At 46.4% G+C, this 20,246-nt stretch overlaps 1 protein-coding gene across 1 annotated transcript in view; it reads left to right on the top strand.

The window, feature by feature from the left end:
* FAAH2 (fatty acid amide hydrolase 2) overlaps positions 1-20,246 on the top strand; it is a 164,219-nt gene that overhangs the window by 13,901 nt on the left and 130,072 nt on the right. The window contains exon 4 of the mRNA XM_040405501.1: positions 18,543-18,662. Coding sequence (XP_040261435.1) covers positions 18,543-18,662 — 120 coding nt within the window. The remainder of the gene's footprint in view (positions 1-18,542; positions 18,663-20,246) is intronic.

The raw sequence follows: 20,246 nt of genomic DNA, 5'->3' as shown, positions 1-20,246 counted from the left end.
TGATCATCGAACAATCAAGCGTTTCATTCAAAATAGTCAACAGGGTCGCAAGAAGGGTGTGGAAAAACCAAGGCGCAAAATAACTGCCCATGAACTGAGAAAAGTCAAGCGTGCAGCTGCCAAGATGCCACTTGCCACCAGTTTGGCCATATTTCAGAGCTGCAACATCACTGGAGTGCCCAAAAGCACAAGGTGTGCAATACTCAGACATGGCTAAGGTAAGAAAGGCTGAAAGACGACCACCACTGAACAAGACACACAAGCTGAAACGTCAAGACTGGGCCAAGAAATATCTCAAGACTGATTTTTCTAAGGTTTTATGGACTGATGAAATGAGAGTGAGTCTTGATGGGCCCGTGGCTGGATTGGTAAAGGGCAGAGAGCTCCAGTCCGACTCAGACGCCAGCAAGGTGGAGGTGGAGTACTGGTTTGGGCTGGTATCATCAAAGATGAGCTTGTGGGGCCTTTTCGGGTTGAGGATGGAGTCAAGCTCAACTCCCATTCCTACTGCCAGTTTCTGGAAGACACCTTCTTCAAGCAGTGGTACAGGAAGAAGTCTGCATCCTTCAAGAAAAACATGATTTTCATGCAGGACAATGCTCCATCACACGCGTCCAAGTACTCCACAGCGTGGCTGGCAAGAAAGGGTATAAAAGAAGAAAATCTAATGACATGGCCTCCTTGTTCACCTGATCTGAACCCCATTGAGAACCTGTGGTCCATCATCAAATGTGAGATTTACAAGGAGGGAAAACAGTACACCTCTCTGAACAGTGTCTGGGAGGCTGTGGTTGCTGCTGCACGCAATGTTGATGGTGAACAGATCAAAACACTGACAGAATCCATGGATGGCAGGCTTTTGAGTGTCCTTGCAAAGAAAGGTGGCTGTATTGGTCACTGATTTGTTTTTGTTTTGTTTTTGAATGTCAGAAATGTATATTTGTGAATGTTGAGATGTTATATTGGTTTCACTGGTAAAAATAAATAATTGAAATGGGTATATATTTGTTTTTTAAGTTGCCTAATAATTATGCACAGTAATAGTCACCTGCACACACAGATATCCCCCTAAAATAGCTAAAACTAAAAACAAACTAAAAACTACTTCCATAAATATTCAGCTTTGATATTAATGAGTTTTTTGGGTTCATTGAGAACATGGTTGTTGTTCAATAATAAAATTAATCCTCAAAAATACAACTTGCCTAATAATTCTGCACTCCCTGTATTTTGGTTGTTGTTGTTCCCTCAAACTTAATTAATCTACAGTTACGGCATATGCCACATCTGTAGAATCCTTTTAGTGAATTCCATGGTGCTGTTAATAGCTTTTCTTTTGGTTTTCTAATAGTTGGTGCCACTTTTAGGCCTAAGTTAGGGGCTCTCGTATGTACTATTGGTGGTTTAGCAGGGAGATTCATACCCAGAAGTTTGTTTTCATGCAGTAGATGCCATTGTTTATGTAAAATGCCTTATACTTTTCTATGTTCTACGTTGAAAGGCAATATTATTTCAGATGTCATTATCTTCATGTTTCATTTGACTTGATTTCTAAAAAAATGTTGCTTTATCTAACTCTTGATTTAGTGCATCATCCAATAAGTCGGATGGATACTGCATATCCAAAAACTGAGCTGTCAACTGTTCAGCTTCTATTTCTAACTGGTCTTGTAGTGTACAGTTGTGGCGATGGAACCACTAAAGAAATTTGATGTCTATATAGGGATAGAAACATACATAAGAAAATTGTGTTGTTAAAAATAGTTTATGAAAGGGGGCGTGGCCTGCACCTCGTGGAAGATGGCCGCTTCCGCTTGGTAGAGGAGCTCCGTACTTATACCCCTCAAAAGCGACTCCACAGCACGCCAGAACAAAACTTTCTGGCCACAAACCGCCAGCCCAACCTCCCTCCCAGATATGATGACCAGGAAAAGGTTCAACCGGCCGGGAATCCGCAGACTGAGTTTTTCGCAGCCCCGGAGCTGAGCCGCGCGTCGTCCTCCATGCGGCCTAGTACAGGCGCCTCCGACACACCTTGTGTAGGCAGCGGCACTGCAGCCATAACCACAGATACGGAGGGCCCAGTGACAGATGGCGAGGGAGAGCGATCCTCCCTGAACAGCCCGGCGAGGAGAGCCCACAGAAGCAGCAGTCCCCCTGGCAGTGGGAGAAGCACCGCCGTCTCTGCCAGCCACTCAACTGCAGAGAGAGGGAACTTTGCGCCGGAGATCGTAAAACACACAGCGGTGAGTGAAGCAGCAGCACCTGCCAAACTGCTCCCTCAGGGGCTCCAGCAGGCTCCCTTAGAAACAGGTTTCTTATCTTCAGTGCCCCTGAATACCTCTGAAACCTCTGACCTCCCAAAGGACTTTCCCTCCTCTGACCAGGCAGCCTCAGAAGCAGCCATTAAAGCCATGATATCTGCCCTGCATTGATCACTCACCTCCCAGCTGCAACAAGTTGCATCCACCATAACTTCTTCTATTGAGGAGAGAGGGTCAATAGTGGACCATATAGAAAACAAAATGGGAGAGCTAACTAGCTCTCACAATGAGTTGATTGATGCCCATTATAAAATAAAGGATGAGGTGACAGCTCTAAAAGTCAAGCTCACTGATTTGGAGGACAGAAACAGACGCAACAACCTTAAATTCAGAGGTATACCAGACTCGATTGCATCGTCTGAGCTTGTCAATTATCTCCAATAATTATGTGCAGCAATACTCCCAGAATGGGATTCCAAGTCATTTGTAATAGACCGGGCACATCGGCTTCATAAGCCTAAGCACATCCCTGATACTTAACCTTAAGATGTTATAGCCCGTATACACTTTTACCACATAAAGGACGCCCTAGTTCGTGAAACCAGAATCCGTAAAAGCCTCCCTCACCCATATCAAGAGATTCAGATTTACTCTGATCTTTCTCAAGCTACACTGCAAGCAAGGAAGTCGTTCTCCTCATTAACCAGCGTTCTTCGGAAAGCCAAAATCCCTTATAGATGGCGCTTTCCTTTGAAACTTCTCATCCACAAGGACGGGACTACATTCTCACTGAAATCGATGGAGGAAGGAGAATCCCTCTTGCGGTCCTGGAAGCTTCTAAATGTCTCTACCGGGCGGCCTCCAAAGAAGACACCATCACCTATTGCACGAGACTGGTCCTCTGTGGGAGACTGACTGTGAGTCTAACAAGTGGCTTTTAGTAACATCGCAGTGACTTGAGGGTTGGAGTTCCGAAACGAACTGTAATGACCCCCAAAAGTTCTATGAGACACTGTATAGTAATGTCCCCTTTTCTTTTCATGCGGCACATACCATGTGCTTTTTGTTTTGCTTGTTTTTTGTTCCCATTTGTTACTAGTTTTTACTGGTTAATATTTAAGCACCATACATTTTAAGGTTCTTACGAGCTGCACAAGCTTTTCCTCAAACGCGTACAGTTACGGTCTTCATGGCTCTTAAGATTATGTCGTTGAATGCAAGGGGTCTCGATTCCCCCTAAAAAAGGCCTCGCTGTGGAGAGAAGTCAACAAGGCTAGGGCTGATATTCTGTGTATACAGGAGACGCACTTCGCCCAATCGAATTGTCCCTCCTTTTCACAGCGAGGTTTCTCTACGATTTTCTTGTCTTGCCTAAGAAAAAAGCAGGGGTGGCGATAGTGGTTAGGGACACCCTGCGTTTACAAACTGAGACAGTTTTAAGTGACCCTGGGGGCAGGTACCTTGCCTTAGTGTGCACTGTGGAGGGTTCTCCTCTCACATTGATAAATATTTATGCTCCTAATAAATCCCCTATTCGCTTCCTGAATAAAACGATGAGGAAAATAAAAAATAAATAAAAAAAGGGCCCTTGCTATTATGTGGAGATTTCAATAGAATTCCTGATGCCTCCATTGACTCCACAGGGAAAGGCAGGGTGCTTCCCCCAACATTACACAAGTGGTTATACACCAACTTATTGTACGATACGTTTTGATGTCTCAATGCATGTTCCCGTGAATACTCCTTCTATTCTTCCCGCCACAGATCGTTTACTATGATTGATTTTGCTTTGGTAGACAGGAGTTTATTATCTAGGGTAACCTCCGCCCAGATAGGAGTAGCCTCATGGTCAGATCACGCACCAATTTACTGCCACCTGTCACTATCCCAGAACTCTCAACCCCCCAGAAAATGGAGGAACAATGTTTATCTGCTTAAAGAGGACCTTTCACCGATTCTTACCCTATGAACTAACTATACAGACATGGAGAGCGGCGCCCGGGGATCTCACTGCACTTACTGTTATCCCCGGGCGCCGCTCCGTTCTGCCGCTATGCCCTCCGGTATCTCCGTTCCCTAAGTTATGGTAGGCGGAGTCTGCCCTTGTTCTTCTGTAGCGTCGGCCAATCGCATTGCATAGCTCACAGCCTGGGAGAAAATAACCTCCCAGGCTGTGAGCTCTGCGCTGCGATTGGCCAGCGCTAGGGCAGACTCCACCTACCATAACTTAGGGACTGGTATCTCCGCCTACTATAACTTAGTGAGCAGAGATACCGGAGGGCATAGCGGCAGAACGGAGCGGCGCCCGGGGATAATAGTAAGTGCAGTGAGATGCCCGGGCGCCGCTCCACATGTCTGTATAGTTAGTTCATAGGGTAAGAATCGGTGAAAGGTCCTCTTTAAGCATCTGACTTATAGGTCGCAAATAGATTCCCACTTAGCTGAGTACTTCGCGATTAATAACACTCCAGATATTTGCCCTTTCCTACTATGGCAGGCTCATAAGGCCACCATCAGAGGCATTCTCCTGAAACAAACCTTGCATTATAAAAAACTTAAAGAACAGAAACTTACCTCATTGTTGATAGACATACGGGAAGTAGAAAATTGAAATTGAATCCCTCCCTGGACCTCCATAGAACACTAATGTCCCTTAGACATGAGGTTCATGCAGTGTTACAAAGCGAATACGATAGATCACTGACCGGGTATCGAAGAATATATTACTACTCTTTTAACAAACCTAGCAGATTGATGGCACGAAAGGTTAAACCCCCGCTCCAAAAAACCAACATCCCTTATATACTAGACAGAGATGGCTCAACTAAACGCTCGCACCCAATCGATATTGCCAGTGCCTTCCAAAAATACTACTCAAAGCTATATAACCTAGCTGAAGCCCCCCAAACCCTGCAACAGACTCAAGAAGGGATTACTTCCTTCTTAAATGAGTTATCACTTCCTACTCTATTGGAAGACCAAATATTAGAGCTGAATGCTCCGGTATCTGAAGCAGAAGTGAAGTCAGCGATAAAATCTCTTTGTGCTAACAAAGCGCCTGGCCCCGATGGGTACTCCAATGAGTATTATCAAACTTTTTCTTCTTCCCTAACTCCATATCTTACTTCTATGTCGTCTTGACTGGGGACAAGTTCCCATCGGAGATGCTACAAGCCGTTATAGTTACAATACCGAAACCTGGGAAACCGCCCGACATCCCTGCTAACTTCCTCTCCATATCCTTGCTGAATAGTGATGTAAAATTGTACGCCAAGCTGATTTCCCACAGATTGCTTAAAGTTCTCCCCCATATAATCCACAATGACCAAGTCGGCTTTACAAAAGGGAGGCAAGCTCCAGATGGCACACAACGAATTTTGGGACCCATGGGTAAAGTGGCTGGCCTTCGGACGCCTTCTTTGCTCCTCACCCTAGGTTTGAGCGATATTCCGGTATCCACGATATACCGCGATATTAAAAAGCGGCAATATGGCGATATCACAGTTTCCGAAAAACCGCAGTATTTAATGACTTCATAGGAGTGGTCGCATGTGTGCTGACCTACTTCTAAAATGTCCGATTCCACCTGCTTATGTTCCCCGGTCACTGGCCTCTGCCTCCTGCATTACTACTAGCACGCGGAGGGCTGAACCTGGCTGCAGGGACGAGCAGGCTTTTTTTATTTTTTTATTCACTTTATATAAACCTGTGATGGCAATTTTACCAAGACTTTGTACAAACATTAAAGAGGACCTTTCATGTGTCCAAATAATATGAACTTAGTAGCAGCCTACATAGAGCGGCGCCCAGGGATCTAAGTGCACTTACTATTATTCCTGGGCGCTGCTCCGTTCGTCCGCTGTGGCTGTTCTCAACATTCGGTGCAAGTAGGAGGAGACGCCAGTGTCTCTCCTTCTCCCTGACAGCAGCGCTGTCCAATCACAGTGCAGAGCTCAGAGCCAGGGAGAAAAAAAACCTCCCTAGCTCTGAGCTGTGATTGGACAGCGCTGCTGTCAGGGAGAAGGAGAGACACTGGTGTCTCCTCCTACTTGCACTGAATGTTGAGAAAATACCGGGGGCCACAGCGGACGAACGGAGCGGCGCCCAGGAATAATAGTAAGTTCACTTAGATCCCTGGGCGCCGCTCTATGCAGCCTGCTACTAAGTTCATATTCTTTGGACCCAATATGTGTCACCAACGCATGTGTCTTCACTCCAGTGTCCACCTGTGATGTGATACGCATATAAATAGAGATGTCACTGTGTACATACATGACGTGTATATATCGTGTGTACTGGGCTCCGGTAGACTGATGGTTTTTACATTGATGGTGTTTTCTGTGTTTTCAGCTGCGTCGCCCTTTGTGACCGACAGCCCACTACTGACTGCTAACATAACCCCTGGCTATGTCACTGCTCCTTTAGGTAATGACTGCAGTCACTGTCCATGGGGGTGATTTATAGGGGTAGGAGAACTTCTTCATATTTGAAGTCCGCTTCTTATGTAGTGCTATTTTGGGGGTGGAGAGTGACATCACCACAGAATGACCCCCCTCCCCCCCCCCCCCCTTCATACCAGTTGTCACTTCTAGCCCATGTGGAGCCCTGTCCTTTTCTTTAAAATCTCCCAAAGAAGACTTCCTCCACAAATTATCCTAATAGGATTTTACCCCAGTTAGATGGATCGTAAGAGGCGTCCCTACACTACCACACACCGCCCCATACAGTATAATGTCTCCTTGTGGCCCACCGCCCCATACAGTATAATGTCTCCTTGTGGCCCACCGCCCCATACAGTATAATGTCTTCTTGTGGCCCACCGCCCCATACAGTATAATGTCTTCTTGTTGCCCACCGCCCCATACAGTGCAACGTCTCCTTGTGGCCCACCGCCCCATACAGTGCAACGTCTCCTTGTGGCCCACCGCCCCATACAGTGCAACGTCTCCTTGTGGCCCACCGCCCCATACAGTGCAACGTCTCCTTGTGGCCCACCGCCCCATACAGTGCAACGTCTCCTTGTGGCCCACCGCCCCATACAGTGCAACGTCTCCTTGTGGCCCACCGCCCCATACAGTGCAACGTCTCCTTGTGGCCCACCGCCCCATACAGTGCAACGTCTCCTTGTGGCCCACCGCCCCATACAGTGCAACGTCTCCTTGTGGCCCACCGCCCCATACAGTGCAACGTCTCCTTGTGGCCCACCGCCCCATACAGTGCAACGTCTCCTTGTGGCCCACCGCCCCATACAGTGCAACGTCTCCTTGTGGCCCACCGCCCCATACAGTGCAACGTCTCCTTGTGGCCCACCGCCCCATACAGCCTCTCTGCAACGTCTCCTTGTGGCCCACCGCCCCATACAGTGCAACGTCTCCTTGTGGCCCACCGCCCCATACAGTGCAACGTCTCCTTGTGGCCCACCGCCCCATACAGTGCAACGTCTCCTTGTGGCCCACCGCCCCATACAGTGCAACGTCTCCTTGTGGCCCACCGCCCCATACAGTGCAACGTCTCCTTGTGGCCCACCGCCCCATACAGTGCAACGTCTCCTTGTGGCCCACCGCCCCATACAGTGCAACGTCTCCTTGTGGCCCACCGCCCCATACAGTGCAACGTCTCCTTGTGGCCCACCGCCCCATACAGTGCAACGTCTCCTTGTGGCCCACCGCCCCATACAGTGCAACGTCTCCTTGTGGCCCACCGCCCCATACAGTGCAACGTCTCCTTGTGGCCCACCGCCCCATACAGTGCAACGTCTCCTTGTGGCCCACCGCCCCATACAGTGCAACGTCTCCTTGTGGCCCACCGCCCCATACAGTGCAACGTCTCCTTGTGGCCCACCGCCCCATACAGTGCAACGTCTCCTTGTGGCCCACCGCCCCATACAGTGCAACGTCTCCTTGTGGCCCACCGCCCCATACAGTGCAACGTCTCCTTGTGGCCCACCGCCCCATACAGTTGGGGCAGTCAACGTCTCCTTGTGGCCCACCGCCCCATACAGTGCAACGTCTCCTTGTGGCCCACCGCCCCATACAGTGCAACGTCTCCTTGTGGCCCACCGCCCCATACAGTGCAACGTCTCCTTGTGGCCCACCGCCCCATACAGTGCAACGTCTCCTTGTGGCCCACCGCCCCATACAGTGCAACGTCTCCTTGTGGCCCACCGCCCCATACAGTGCAACGTCTCCTTGTGGCCCCCCGCCCCATACAGTGCAACGTCTCCTTGTGGCCCCCCGCCCCATACAGTGCAACGTCTCCTTGTGGCCCCCCGCCCCATACAGTGCAACGTCTCCTTGTGGCCCCCCGCCCCATACAGTGCAACGTCTCCTTGTGGCCCCCCGCCCCATACAGTGCAACGTCTCCTTGTGGCCCCCCGCCCCATACAGTGCAACGTCTCCTTGTGGCCCCCCGCCCCATACAGTGCAACGTCTCCTTGTGGCCCCCCGCCCCATACAGTGCAACGTCTCCTTGTGGCCCCCCGCCCCATACAGTGCAACGTCTCCTTGTGGCCCCCCGCCCCATACAGTGCAACGTCTCCTTGTGGCCCCCCGCCCCATACAGTGCAACGTCTCCTTGTGGCCCCAAGTGTTTTTTTCTGCAAAATGGGTATTTATCGCGATAAATTTCTTAATATCGTTATCGTGGGAATATTTTTGATATCGTCCAACCCTACCTCACCCTGGACGCAGAGAAGGCGTTTGACCGCATCCACTGGGGTTTTGCTTTCGCAACCCTTAACAAATTCGGCTTCAAGGGCCCAATCCTCCAAGCAATACAAGCCCTTTATTTCCGCCCCTCAGCTCAAGTTTTAGTTAATGGCACCTTTTCTCTCCCGTTTAATATCGCCAATGGCACGCGCCAAGGGTGCCCTCTCTCCCCTTTCTTGTTTTTAATGATAATGGAGCCATTTGCTGAAAAGATCAGAATGTCACTAGACATTAAAGGCATCCCAGCGGGCCATCGCCAACATAAATTAGGTCTATTTGCTGATTATGTCATTTTGACGTTGACAGACCCGTTATCTTCCCTGAGAGCAGCCTATAACATAATTCAGCAATTTGGAGTATCGTACTATAAAATCAATGCTTCCAAGTCCCAAATTCTGGCCCTCCAAATCCCAGATAAACTGAGACGAGATATAGCCAATGAGTTCCCGTTTCAATGGGCGCAGTCATCTGTAACATACCTCGGAATACAGCTATGCTGGCCCCTATCCAACTTAATCCCGTGCAATTATGACCCACTATACCGCCAAATTCAAAAAGAATTAGAACAGTATACCAAAGTGGAGCCCACCTGGATTGGGCGTATGACCATATACAAAATTATGGTTCTACCTTAAATATTGTATTATTTTCGCTCTCTAGCGATTCCGCTGCCAAACACCCTGTTAGCCAAGTTTCAAAAACAACTGTTATCCTTTATATGGAAAAACAGTATACACAGAGTAGCGGCATCTATAATCTACTGTCAAAGAGAACATGGAGGGATGGGGGTACCCAATCTCCATCATTGCTATACCGCTACACTAATTAAGCAGATGAGATATTGGACGACAGGAACTAATGCTGTGAGTTGGCCGTCAGTAGAAAAAGATACTAACGGGGGTAGAGACATTAGTTCCTTAGTTATGGGTCCATGCACTTGATGCTAAATTCCCCCCCTCGAGCGCCTTGACACTAAAAGCAACAGCACAAAGCTGGAAAACTATCCTAAATTAAACCCAAACTTTTGTCACAAGGAAGGAGGCCCCACTCCCGATTTGACATTTTGGAATATCTTATTCCAGGTCTTTCCACATCCTTCTGGAGAAGTAGAGGAATCCGTACCATAAAATACTTTTATGAAGGAGAGGAAATTCATCCCTTTTCCCAAATACAAGCCTTGTTTGCTGTTCCTACCACAAAACAGTATGACTATATGAGAATCTCTCATATGTTGAGTTCCATCTCCCAGACATCGATATCGCTTCCATCTCCCCTATATGATCTCCTCTTCCATCCAAAGGGAGACATAATAGTCCCTACCAGAACATTGTATAGAATGGTATCTAATATTACCCTCTTTAAAAAGAGATCCCACATATTAAATTGGGAAAAAGACCTTCAACACTCGTTCGCCGACAAAGAATGGCAAACAGCCATTTCTTATTCTCTCAAAGCCACCGCCTCCTCCAACCTCCATGAATGTCATCTTAAACTTCTTACTTGATGGTATTACACCCCGGCTAGACTCCGAATGTAGAAAACAAATGCTGGAGATGTCAGGGGTCCCCGCAAACTTACTACATATATTCTGGTCATGTCCCACCATGCAACCTTATTGGGGTAAAGTAGAAAAGTTAATTCAAGATACGACTAACTTAACCCTTTCACTGAGCCCAGAGTTAGCCCTTCTTTCCTTGTGCATTTCCCTACAGACTTAGGAAATTTGTGTGCCATATTCTACTGACTGCCAAATTACTAATAGCTAAAAGTTGGAAAAAAAACACTGCTCCTCCGGTACACGATGTTTCGGATCTAGTGTCAACTCACTGTATGTATGAAAAATTACCAGCTCAAAGGTTTGACCATCTCATTTCAGAAATCCTGGTCTACATGGTTAGAACTATTTCCCATACCCTCTATGCAAACCTTTTTAACTTAGGTATGCTCACAGCCCATTGATCCTTTGTCAATACCGATATTATATGGAGTCTTAATTATGCTATATATACGTATATAGGTGCTTATGTTCATTGTTCTTCTCTGCTGCTCTTGTCAAACATGGTTCTATGCTCGACAAATCGATTATTTCCCTTCTAGACGGAAACATATCTGATAGTACTAGGTTGGCAGCACCTGACCAGGTGCCCTGGTACCCTTCGTTTAGTGTGAAGCCATGTAAGAAATATGTCTTCTTATTTTTGCAATGTATCCTACTTGTCTTAGGTGGCTGCGTCCACCATTTGTCATTTCTCGTAATTAAAAAAATAAAATTCAATAAAAACTTAATGAGAAAAAAAAAAAAATACTTTATGAAAAATCCTATAACATCAAAATAGTACAATACCTACTTATCAACATGTAGATCTTAAATCAAAATAAAAAATGTGCCCAAAACAAGAAATAGGGAAATATTTCACCTTTATTTAAAAAAATAAAATTTGAGAAAATTTTGAAAAATTAACTATTTTCTAAATATGAATTCTCTGCTTTTATGGCAGATAGTGATACCTCACAAAATAGTTAATACTTTACATTTTCCAGATGTCTACTTTGTTTTGTAAATGTCATTTCATTTATTCAGGACGTTAGAAGGCTTAGAATTTTAGAAACAATTTTTCAAAATTTTAACAACATTTCCAAAACCATTTTTTAAGCACCAATTCAGTAATAAAGGGATTTTGAGAGGCTTATGTAATGGAAACCACCCATAAATGACCCTATTTTAGAAACTACACCCTTTAAATTATTCAAAACTGATGTTACAAACTTTAACTCTTAAGGTGTTCCACAAGAATGAAAGGAAAATGGAGATTAAATTTAAATATTTTTTCCCCCTTTTTCTTCCATTATTTCTGTAACAATGCAAGGGTTAAAAGGAAAATAAACGTCAGTATTTGCTACCCTGATTCTGCAGTTTACAAACCTTCCCCTATATGTGCACAAAAACGGACGTATGACCTCATGGCAGAGTTCAAAAGGGAAGGAGCGCCATAGGGCATTTGGAAGACAAATTTAGCAGGAGTGGATTTTGGGAGCTATGTCGCATATGAAGACACTCTGAGGTACCCCGGAAGTGTAAACCCCCAAAAAGTGATCCCATTCTGAAAAGTACTCCCCTTAAGAAATATTTCAAGGTGTGTAGTGAGCACTTTGACCCATTAGGCGTTTCACAGAATTGAGAAACATTTGGCTGTGAAAATGAAAAATTTAAAAGTTGCTTTACACCTACATTTTTCACTTTCAAAAGGTGTAACGAGACAAAATGCACCCCTCATTTTATTACCCATTTTCCCCTGAATGCGGCAACATACTACATGTGCTTGAAAAACTGATGCATAAGGGCATGGCAGGGTTCAAAAGGGAAGGAGCGCCATGGGGCTTTTGGAGGACAGGTTTTGCAGAAGTGGATTTTGGGAGCTATGTCGCATATGAAGACACCCTGAGGTACCCCTACAGTGGAAACCATTCTGGAAACTACACTCCTCAAGGAATATTTCAAGGTGTGTAGTGAGCACTTTGACCCATCAGGCGTTTCACAGAATTAGGAAACACTTGGCTGTGAAGATGAAAAAAAAAAAAAAAAATCCAGAAAAAGTTGCTTTATACCCACAGTTTTCACTTCCAGAAGGGGTAACAGGACAACACCCCATATGTGCTTGTAGCCTGCTGTATGGGCGCGCAAGCAGGGCTCTAGATTTAAACTGCAAAATATGGATTCTTCAGGTCTGAAATGGCAGACATGGATTTTAGATGCCATGTCACATGTTAATAATTCCTGAGGTCTCCAGAAATTAAAAACCCCAAGAAGTGACTCCATTTTGGAAAGTGAACCCCTGTATGAACATTTTAAGGGGTGGAAAGGACACCTTTGACCAAAATGGTGTTTTACAGAAATTAATATGTAGTGGTTGGTGAAAAGTGGATATGTAAGCTATGTGGACAAAGTCAGATATAAGGTGGTAAAACTACAGGGTACATCAAGGATCAAATTAATCTATGGATGAGTGGTAGATTCCGAAACAATCCTTGATGCACAGGCTAGGTTTTTCAGGGCAGGTTTCACAATGGTGAATGGTGTCTATACTTATCCCCCTTCTGGAACACACCCTACATATTTTTTGGGTCCTTCGCCTCCTCGCTGTTTGAGGGACTTCACCAGGGAGATGTTGACCTGGTACAACTTAAGCACCGTAACTCACAAAAGTACTGGGGCCATCCATCGCTTGGTTTGGAAGAATTAGGGCCTTTATCACCACCTCTTGAAATTTTAGGAATGTTCTTGTCTGGCCTCTAGATCTAAATAGCGCGGCGTACGCATTGTACAGTGGAATCTTACCCCCCCCCCTTTGAAAAGTAATAGGGATTTGTCTATGCAGACATTTTGTTCTGGGGTGTACACTTCTGAGAACTTTGCGTTAAAGTTGTCAAGGACCGGCCTAATTTTGAACAGGCTGTCAAATGCTGGGTCATTCTGGGCTGGGCACCTTGCATTATTGTTGTAATGCAAAAACTTAGGTATTGATTGGAATCGATTACGGGCCATGGTATTACTGTAAATTGGAGTGTGGTACAAGACATCCGCACTCCAATACTGATCATAGTTTTTTTAAAACCAGGCCCATATGCAGCAATAGCCCCCAAAAGGTCATCATCTCTGCTGCATTTACTGGGGTCCAACCTAGGGGTCTAGCATATGTCGATGTAGAGTTCTGAGCATTGAATTAATAGGCGTATAAATTTGTTTAGGTTACCATCAAATTTATAAAATCTTCAGAGAAGAAGATAAAAAAAAAAATATAAAAAATCTGTGAAGCCCTCACAATCTGAATTGCTGCACTGCCTCAGGAATTTGGGGCTTATAAACCTCAGGGGGTGGGGTCCATATAGGCTCACTCTGGGGGGCTGCCTCAGCTATTGTTTTGAGGCGCCTTCTACATGGTCCCTTTATCATCCTCATTGTATATTGACACAAACGGTAACCTCTCATTTCTTTGTTTGGTAACAGACTAGGGCTGCAGTAAACAATTATTTTAGAAATCGAGTATTCTATCGATTATTTTTTAAATTAATCGAGTATTCTAAGTAAAAATGAATTAATACTGTCCCCCCCCCCCCCCCCCCCCCAGTGCCATCAGCTCCGTTCCCCCAGTGCCTTCAGCTCTCCCCCACCCCAGAGCCAGCAGCTCTCCCCCACCCAATCGTTCCACGCTGCTCTGCGTCTGATGTCACGCAGCGCGTTAGGTCATGGCGTGTGTACGTCAGGAGGTTAGTGCAGCGCGGGACCATGGATGTGCTATTGACTGTCCGGAGGCCCCTTGCTGGAAAGGTGAGTATTTCGGGCCAGCGGGAGACCACGGAGCGGGAGTAATAGCAAGCACTTCACACCCGCTCCGTGGTCACGTGACACAAACAAATCTTTGCAAAATATTTTCATCGAGGATTATATATTTTTTTGTCAAATTACTTGATTCAATCGGGTAATCGTTTCAGCCCTATAACAGACGTTGTTAATAAACTGCTTCTTGGTATTTTACATACTGATCTAAATTAAAAAAAACTGACAAAAACACATTATTACACTATACAAGCTGTCATCCAAGGAGAATGGTGAATTAATTGCCATATAGCCAAATGTTGAGGGTAAGGAGAATTGTAGATACTGAGAAAAATGCTGATAAGGCTTTGAATATGATGGAGGGCTCATTTATATCAAGAGGTTATCCGAAGAATCTAGTACATAGACCTTTAACTAGAGTTAGGGTCCATTCACACCTCCGTAGTGTATTGCGGATCCACAATATACCCGGTCGGCACCCCCATATAACTGCCTATTCTTGTCCACAATTGCGGATAAGAATAGCACATGTTCTAATTTTTTTCTGGACTGGAAGATCGGGGCCTTGCTCCAGAAATGCGGATGTGGAGAGCACATAGTGTGCTCTCCGCATCCATTCCTGCCCCATTGAGAATAAATGGGTCCACACCCGTTCCAGATATTGCGGAACTGATGCAGACCCATTCCACGGATGTGTAAATGGACCCTTAAACAGATCCTGAGAAACATCTGTTACCAAACAAAGAAATGAGAGGTTAACATTTTTATCAATATACAATGAATTGAGCCCATTGATTGAGCGGACTGTGCGGAGGCATTGGGGTATGTTGAAGAACGGCTATCCAAAAATGGCTGCATTCAAGGATCCCCCGATGATGTCATACAAGAGATCAAGGAGTATTAGAGACAGAATAGTAAAATCTGACATATCTAAAGGGGATTGTATGACACAAACATTTCTTAAACCCAAACGCATGGATGTTTTCCATGCTTAGGGTGTATTAACTTTAAATTAATGGTTCTTTTTTTTGTACATCCTGACACTGAGAGGTTTGAGATTAATCATTTCTTGACATGTGACTCTTCATGGGTAATGTGTTGTGGTGCCCTTGCAATTTATTGCATGTTGGGGAAACTACTTGTGACATCAAAAACAAACTTAATAACCATAGGCTACTTTCACACTCGCGTTTGGTGTGGATCCGTCATGGATCTGCACAGATGGATCCGTTCAGATAATATGAACGTCTGCATCCATTCAGAACGGATCCGTTTGTATTATCTTTAACATAGCCCAGACTGATTCGCCTTGAACACCATTGAAAGTCAATGGGGACGGATCCTTTTTCTATTGTCATAGAAAACTGATCCATCCCCATTGACTTAAATTGTCAGAACGGATCAGTTTGGCTCAGTTTGGTCAGACGGACACCAAAACGCTGCACGCATAGTTAATCAATTATGGGATAGATAAATATATGCACTTGCACTTTGTAATTCACTTGGCTTAAAGGGAATCTGTCACCTGGTTTGAGCATATTAAGGTGTTACTACTGCCATGTACAATAAAATACCCTATTTCTTGCTGTAGTCTTAATTTTTTTTGGTTTCATGGTTTCATTAGCGATAAAATCCACTTTTTATGTTATGCAAATGAGTGTCCATGATGCCCAGAGGCGCGATATTATCCTTCTTTGGAGCCCAGTAACTCTCCTGTACAGTGCCCAGCCCGCCTTCCTTTAGAGCCCAAGCACACCTCTTCCAGCATAAGTAACTGCCCACACCCAAACTCTTTGCCGCTGCCCCCCTCCGCTATGTGTTCGGGTGTGGGCAGTTACTTATGCTGGAAGAGGCGTGCTTGGGCTCTAAAGGAAGGCGGGCTGGGCACTGTACGGGGGAGTTACTGGGCTCCAGAGAAGGACTCCAGAGCAGTCCACCAGTGTTTACAACTTTTCACACTTCCATTCAGCCAGCGAGGTACCCAACTAATGAAACAGGAAAAGCGTCCCTGCAGGGGATCTAAGCCATTCCCCAGTTCAATCAAATCTAGCAGACGGCATGGAACCGGCGATTTTATAAGGATTTATGAATCGCTCGGCTATCACAGGCGCAAACCAGATACATATTTGTGTCCCCGTGGTCATAGTCTGGCGGTGGGAAGCCAGGGAAGGGAGATATACATATCTCCCCACAGGAACTAAAAAACGATACCATGCTTGTACTCTACTTTGTAGCCGGAACAAAGGTGTCTGTTGGTCCCAGAAGCATCTTCCTGTGACCTTCTGGTCTGGAGCTATGAACCCTAAAGGGTTTTGTGGGTCATTGAGCTGCCAGGATCAGCCAGGGTGGGGGGGGGGGCCCTTTCCAGAGGCGGGAAGAGAAGGGGCCAGCTACAGTTTAAAAGGCTTGTGCCAGCAAGTGGGCGTGTCTTTTCTCTAAACGAGGGTCACATCGTGCCATGTGTTTAGAGGGACCTGCTGACATCACTTCCCTCCATGTGACTACAGCAAAGGACTCTTCACAACCCAAAAGGACTCATCCATCCGGTAAACTGACTTTTGCTCTGTTTAAGGGCTCTTTCACACTTGCGTCGTCCGGATCCGGCGTGTACTCCATTTGCCGGAATTACACGCTGGATCCGGTAAAACGCAAGTGAACGGAAAGCATTTGAAGACGGATCCGTCTTCAAAATGCGTTCAGTGTTACTATGGCACCCAGGATGCTATTAAAGTCCTGGCTGCCATAGTAGTAGTGGGGAGCAGTATACTTACAGTCCGTGCGGCTCCCGGGGCGCTCCAGAATGACGTCAGGGCGCCCCATGCGCATGGATGACGTGATCCATGTGATCACGTCATCCATGAGCGTGGGGCGCCCTGACGTCACTCTGGAGTGCCCGGGGAGCCGCACGGACGGTAAGTATACTGCTCCCCCGCTCCCCACTACACTTTACCATGGCAAACAGGACTTTAGTGTCCAGGCAGCCATGGTAACCATTCAGAAAAAGCTAAACGTCGGATCCGGCAATACGCCGAAACGACGTTTAGCTTAAGGTCGGATCCTGATTAATGGGCATTAATTCCGGATCCGGCCTTGCGGCAAGTGTTCAGGATTTTTGGCCGGAGCAAAAAGCGCAGCATGCTGCGGTATTTTCTCCGGCCAAAAAACGTTCCGGTCCGGAACTGAAGACATCCTGATGCATCCTGAACGGATTTCTCTCCATTCAGAATGCATTAGGATAAAACTGATCAGGATTCTTCCGGCATAGAGCCCCGACGACTGAACTCTATGCCGGAAGAAAAGAACGCAAGTGTGAAAGAGCCCTAATCCTGTTTGTACCGTACCACCTGTATTTGTAACCTCAGACCACTGTATATATCCTTGTGTGTATAGTGTATTGTCTAGTGAGCCCTTAAAGGGGTATTCTCATCTTAATGATCACTGTTAAATCTGTTAATGATTTAACAGTGATAATTTTTCTAAATACATGTTATTACCCAATTCCCACCCTTTTTTAGAAAATAAGTCCCCTATTACCTGATGATGTCTTTGGTCTCCCCTGGTTACGGCCACCTCTCCTGTTGAATCCCTCCGGGCCGCGCTTGCGCAGAAGACTGAAGATTCTCTCCCGGTCGGGCAATGTCCTGAACGCCGCCATGATGACTTCTTCCTGGCCAGTATAGTACAGAGCCACGAACGCGCACGCCGACTCTGTACTATACAGGCCAGGAATAAGTCACCATGGCGCATGCGCGGCGGCCTGCGAGTTCAGGACATTGCAAGCGCGGCCCGGCCGGGAGAAGAATCCAAGTGAACGTCCCGCTCAAGAAAGGCAAGATGAGAATACCCCTTTAAGGTGATTAAATATATAATTTAATCTTGTGCTCTCTTGTATCTCGATCACGAATCCCCACGTCCGTGTTTCGGCCTAGTAATATGCTACCGCGGGTTGGCTTCTAACCCTATATAATCCCGTTAACGGACCAGGCTTATATCAAACAAGAAACTGGTGGCAGTCTTCCCGGGCTGAGAACGGATCTGGTATTTCAATGCATTTGTCAGATGGATCCGCATCCGGATCAGTCTGACAAATGCTATCCGTTTGCGTCCAGATTGACTGAATCCTCTGACCCAAGTGTGAAAGTACCCTTAACTGTACAGTTTTAGTGACAGTAATGTGTAAAGCAACATTTTACATGTTGTTTTATGTACTCTGCTCAAATTTCTTTTCTCTTTTAGGAGGGGAAGCCTGTATCATTGCAGCAGGAGGATCTGTGATGGGAGTAGGCTCAGATATTGGAGGCAGCATAAGAATGCCAGCATACTTTAATGGAATATATGGACACAAGCCAACTTCAGGTATTTTGTCTTAAATGGGTTTTACCAAGCTTTGAACTCATACAAAATTTCTTTGAAAAGTGCACTATTGTTGCTAGGCCTTTTGTCTGTTTGACCTACTTACATAGTACAGTATTTAACATAGTAACTGTTAAGGGGGGATATTAATTACCAATATTTTTGTCAATACAAATAATATTCCTAAATAGGTGTGAGTCATCTACTGTGACCCCGCCTATTTATTCCCTTAATATAATATAACATATGCAGCACCCTCGCCTTGCCTGCACACTGCGCTGAAGGCCAACGGCCTTACTGTACTATAATAATGGACCAGACACTGTGCCCTTAAATAATAAAATATTTTTCTCGCCCATTTTCCTTGGGGGACACAGAAGACCTTGGGTATAGCTCAGCTCCCTAGGAGGCGTGACACTAAGTGAAAACTGTTAAGCCCCTCCTCCAGCAGCTATACCCTCAGCCTGGAGAGAGAGACTGCCAGTTTTTGCTTAGTGTCCAAGGAGGCAAGACACTCCCTGCTCTGCAGGGCTGTTCTCTCCTTAGGACTTACCTTCTCGGTAACTTGGGAGGACTACCCTTCGGTCAAGATTGTCCTTAGATCTCCCACACCGGGACTGTAGAACACCTTCCTGTGGTGGCTATGTCGACATGGACTTTAGCCTGTCTTGTCCTGGCATCTGTCGGATGCTGGGCGGACCCTTTCGGTTCCTTCCGTCTGTCCTTCTGCTCCCCCACTCCGGGTGGATACGGGACGACGTTGCTCGGGAAACGACGGACCAGTTTTGCCGACCCTTCTGCCCGGTTACTGGTCTGCGCCTGATCACATTGGGTTTTTTCCCGCTTGCCCAGGCGATTCCAGCGGGCATGCTAGTGTTCGCTCCCGGCCGTGCTTCGTCCAGGATCTGTTGTCGGACTTTGGGTTCTTACCCGGGGTTCTGTGGAAAGCTGGGCATTCCCCCACTCTGCCTTTCTCTTCCCATGGTTCTGTCTTTTTCTCCAGTCCGGCCTGGACCTGGGACTGGGATTCTGTTACTTGAAGTGTCAAGTGTCGGCACTGTCCTTCCTCTTCCAGCGTTCCCTGGCTCTCCTGGGCCTGTCAAGACCTTCTTCCACGGAGTGGCTTCTTGGTTCCTCTGTACCGTTTCCCGATACCGCCCTGGGAACTACATACTGAGCTTTCGGCGCTCCAATCTTTCCCTTGGAGTCGTTACGAAAGTTCTCCCTACTCCTTCTGTCCTGTACGGTTGTGTTTCTGTGGCTATCGTGTCTCTGACGGGTGTCTGAATGGCGGCCCTTCTTGTTCCGAGCCTTCTGTCCTTCCCCAGGACAGGGCTGTTCTCCATCCGGTCCCTTTCTTCCTTCTGAAGGTGGTATCTGCCTTCATCTCAACAAGGCTATCGTCCTCCCCTTCCCACCCCCAGGAACGGACACTTCAACGATTGGACGTTGTTTGGGCCTTGCAGTTTTACTTGGAGATCTCCAACTTTTGTCGATGCTCGGTCTTTTGTGTTTCCAGGAGGTCCGCGCAAAGGTTTGACGGCCCCCAGGGTGGCTTTCCTCCGCTTCATCAGAATGGCTAATACT

Source organism: Bufo bufo, chromosome 8 (genome assembly GCF_905171765.1).
Source record: "Bufo bufo chromosome 8, aBufBuf1.1, whole genome shotgun sequence".
Classification (NCBI taxonomy): domain Eukaryota; kingdom Metazoa; phylum Chordata; class Amphibia; order Anura; family Bufonidae; genus Bufo; species Bufo bufo.
This window is presented reverse-complemented; position numbering and strand designations above follow the sequence as displayed.